Consider the following 3,508-nt stretch of genomic DNA (forward strand, 5'->3'; position numbering starts at 1 on the left):
ATTTATTTTAAACGGGGCGGGGGGAGGGGTTGGGAGAGGGGAGAGCTGGCACCAGAGACCACGGGGCAGCAATACCACACAGGCCTGCGAGATTCTCTGAAAATGTTTTATTACGTCAAGAGCATAGATACTGCTTTGGCAAAGGGTGGGGCTGCGAGTGGTCACACGGATTTGAGGTAGAAAAGAGGGTGGGGGCAGGGATATGTATACCTGAGAGCAACAGGCATGATAGGTAGTTTAAATACATTAAAAATTCGGCAACGAAGAGGAAAGCTTTTGTTTAGAAAGAAAGGAAAGAGGTGAAGGAGGAGGAAGAAGAAAAGGGAAGAGTGGGTAAGGAGACGGGAGGGAAAAAGGAAAAGGAGGGGAGGGGAGGAAAAAGAAGGGAGACATTTCCCTTGGAAAGCAGAGGTGCTGCGGAAGAAAACAGCGCCTTCCCTCTAGGTAGGAAGTGCAGCGACAAAAAGAAAAAACACCGCTGTTCAGAAGAGATCAGCCCGGGCAGCGTCCGTCTTCCTGGCCCGAAACTACCGATTACTCTTATTGCATTTTAACTCAAAAAGAAGATGTCCCGAGGTGCTGACGCAGGGCCGAGAGGGGGGCAAGGGAGCGAGCCAGAGAGCGGCGTGCCACCGCCTTTGGGGTTGAGTTCCACCCAGACGGGTTGGAAGGGTGCGTCTTTGGGCACTTGGATTTCTGCAGTCCCTTCATCTCTTGAATCGAGCCTCCAAGGGCCGCCCTCGGCGGGAAGTGAACATATATATAAATTTCTCTTTCTCTTACTGTATTAACAAATTCAAATGACATTGCACGTGCGATCCTAATGGGTAGTTTGCAGCCGCCGACTCGCCGTCGGCGCTCCGCAGAGACCGGGCGAGGCGCGCGCGGGGAACCCGGAGGCCGGCCTGGGCGGTTGCGTCCTTCCCTCTCCTCTCCAGGTGGCCAGGTGGGCCAGCCACGGCCGGGTCCTCGGCGCCGGCCTGGTCTCACTGGTTTAGCTCCAGTGCCCAGACTTGCTGAGGCCAGCCGGTGCGCCCTTTAATCCTCTTCTCACCAGGCCCCAGGGCAGGAGGAAAGCCTTCGTGCTGAGGCTGCCAACGGACACAAACAAACACACAAACAAACAAAAAAGCAAGGAAGTCAGGTTTAAGTTATTCAGTTCGGTCTCCCCGGCTTGGAGGGGGGTGGAGGAATGGGTCGGGAGCAGTAACTGGGCGGCTTTAAATAAGTGACATGTCTGTGAAGCAAACAATCAGGGTCATAAATCTGCCTTTATGCTCTAAGTTCCTGGGATCCAGGATGGTTATACCAGCTTGGGGAAGTTTTGCAACCGAGAATTCTTCACCAAGTCTGGGGAAACTGACCCCTTACTCTTTTGGCTTTAAGGCGTCTTCCAGGCAGAGGGAGCAAGCATTGCAGGGGACTGGTATAGCAAGGGTGGAAATAGTAATCCACTCGATATATAGCTTGCTATCTTGCCTTGGGTGCACAGTGGGTGCTAGTAGCAGTCCTGGAAAGCTCCCTCACTCAGGGAGAGAAGAATTGGCCTGGGCTCCACAGTACCAGCTCTTCCAGCAGGCACCCGTTGTGGTACATGGTACTGCTACTTGTAAGAAGCAGTGCCCTACCAGGCTCAGGACTGGCCCTAGAACTGCCTTCCAGCAAGGTGCTACTCCCGCCAGCATCTCCAGCGGCTGAGGCCCAGGCCTAAGGCGGCTAAGACTGGAAGTGTGTCTTTCCGGTGGTTCCAGGTAAGCAAGCCCTACTTTGCCACAGGCCCTGTGGGTCAGATTAAAAAAGAAAAAAAAAAGCTAGCAAAAGTCCCCAGTCTGCTCTACTGTGCCTGGGTCTGAGCCTACCAGACTGGAGGAACTCTGGCACTCAGAAGTCCCACCGCCCTTAGGAGAAAGATCACTCAAACGGGAGAAGACCCCGGAAGGCTGACTCGGCTAGCTCAAAGGCCAAAGCCCCTCCTGCTTGTTGCATACAATGGCTTGAGATTGCTTAGCCAACCAGCCTAGCAGCTCGTGGTACAGACTGGACCCAGCGCTGAAGAACTGACTTTTCACCCCACTTCTCCCTCTTACTCCTGCAGTGGGCCTGTTCCTCTGGTTAGTACCACAACGGAGGTAAATAATTCTCTCCAGTAAACTCTTTGGAAAGCGGGTAATTGATTCCACATTCAAATATACATACTCAAGCAAATTAAAGTAGGGAGCCCCTACTTGCATTCATTTTTTTTTAACTTAAAAAGATTTTTTTTGGGGGGGGAGAATTTCATATGAGCACAGCATTTACGTCATTTCCTACTTTCATTCTCAACCTGGCTTCCAGGAGAGCCAAAGGAAGTCTCAGAACTCCTGCAATTTTAAAACAAAATATAATACAGAACGCACCTTCTTGGGGGCCCAGGGCTTTCCACTCATCCTCAAAAGCCTTAGGATCACTTTTTAAAAGCAAGACTCTCTATGTTCACTCACTAATGACTGAATTTAACTGATCCCTCTCCCCTCCGTGCACACAGGGACAGACGGTGACAATCTCAGAACCCTTCCTAGCCTTTCAGAATCCGCATTCAGAATAATATAGTTCTCCGATGTTTGCAGGCCTGCTCTTAACTTACCCCAGCCCGGCACCGTTGGCTGGAGCGTACAAACCCCAAGACTCACCAACTCCCTTTTCCGCTTGCTTTCGCGGCCGCCATCCGCCTTTTTGAGTTCAGCCTTGAAGGCCTCCGGGTCACCCGCTTGTGCATCCTTGGCCAGCACGTCCATCAAGTAGGCGATGTAGCTGGTGGCCAGGCGAAGAGTCTTGATCTTGGAGAGCTTGGTGTCCGCCGGCACGTTGGGGATGCACTCACGCAGCTCTGCGAACGCGCTGTTAATGCTCTCTGTGCGCCTCCGCTCCTTCTTGGGTCCCGAGCCTTTTCGCCTGGGCAGGCGGCCTCCAAGAGCCTCCAGCCGACTTGGGCTCTGACCCGGCCGGGCATCGGGACCATAGGCAGCCGCCGCTACTGCGGGGGTAGGTGGTGGCCCGCCCGCAGGGAAATCTGGGGCAGCCTCAGCCGGGCTCAGCAGCCAGCTCTGGAAATAGGGCCGCTCCTGGTGGCAACGGGAGGCCGGACCAAAAAAGAAGGATTCGTGGAGCATGGGGTGCGCCGGGTGTGGGTGGTGATGGTGGTGATGGTGTGCGTAGCTGCCCACGAGGTTCATGTTGTTGGAGAGGCTCCTGGCTTGAGGCGCCAGCCCAATTAGCGTCGCCCCATAGAACCGGACCACCAAGTGGGGCTCCTGAGGCAGCGAATTGGCTGGGTTTTGGAGGAGTCCTGAGCAAGGCTGGAAATGACACGAGGGACCTGTCGGCTTCTTGAGGGTTTCTATAAGCAGCAAGGGCGAGGGTGCGGGCTTTCCAAAGACCCGTTTAACCCTTCTGCGGACTTGCCATCAGGACCCTGCTTATATAAGGCCTCGGCTTTGATGTCAACCTCTAGCTGGAGCCAATGGCAGGA

The 3,508-nt window shown here is 54.0% G+C and overlaps 1 protein-coding gene across 1 annotated transcript; it reads right to left on the reverse strand.

The window, feature by feature from the left end:
- Positions 1–943: 943 nt before the first annotated feature.
- Positions 944–3,212, reverse strand: Hand1 (heart and neural crest derivatives expressed 1). The gene is made up of 2 exons (XM_051167715.1): positions 2,670–3,212; positions 944–1,091 (listed from the first exon to the last, which is right to left on the reverse strand). The coding sequence occupies exons 1-2, from the start codon at positions 3,210–3,212 to the stop codon at positions 987–989; spliced, it is 648 nt and encodes a 215-aa protein (XP_051023672.1). The 3' UTR covers positions 944–986.
- Between the last annotated feature and the right edge of the window lie 296 nt (positions 3,213–3,508).

The sequence above is a fragment of the Acomys russatus genome, chromosome 25, assembly GCF_903995435.1.
Source record: "Acomys russatus chromosome 25, mAcoRus1.1, whole genome shotgun sequence".
Taxonomy (NCBI): domain Eukaryota; kingdom Metazoa; phylum Chordata; class Mammalia; order Rodentia; family Muridae; genus Acomys; species Acomys russatus.

Bases quoted from the DNA above. Each gene is read 5' to 3' on its own strand.
- Hand1 (XM_051167715.1), bottom strand. From the start codon at position 3,212: ATGAACCTCGTGGGCAGCTACGCACACCATCACCACCATCACCACCCA. The intron at 1,092-2,669 runs GTGAGTCTTGGG...GTCCGTTGGCAG, and splicing joins GCAAGCGGAAAAGGGAGTTG to CCTCAGCACGAAGGCTTTCC.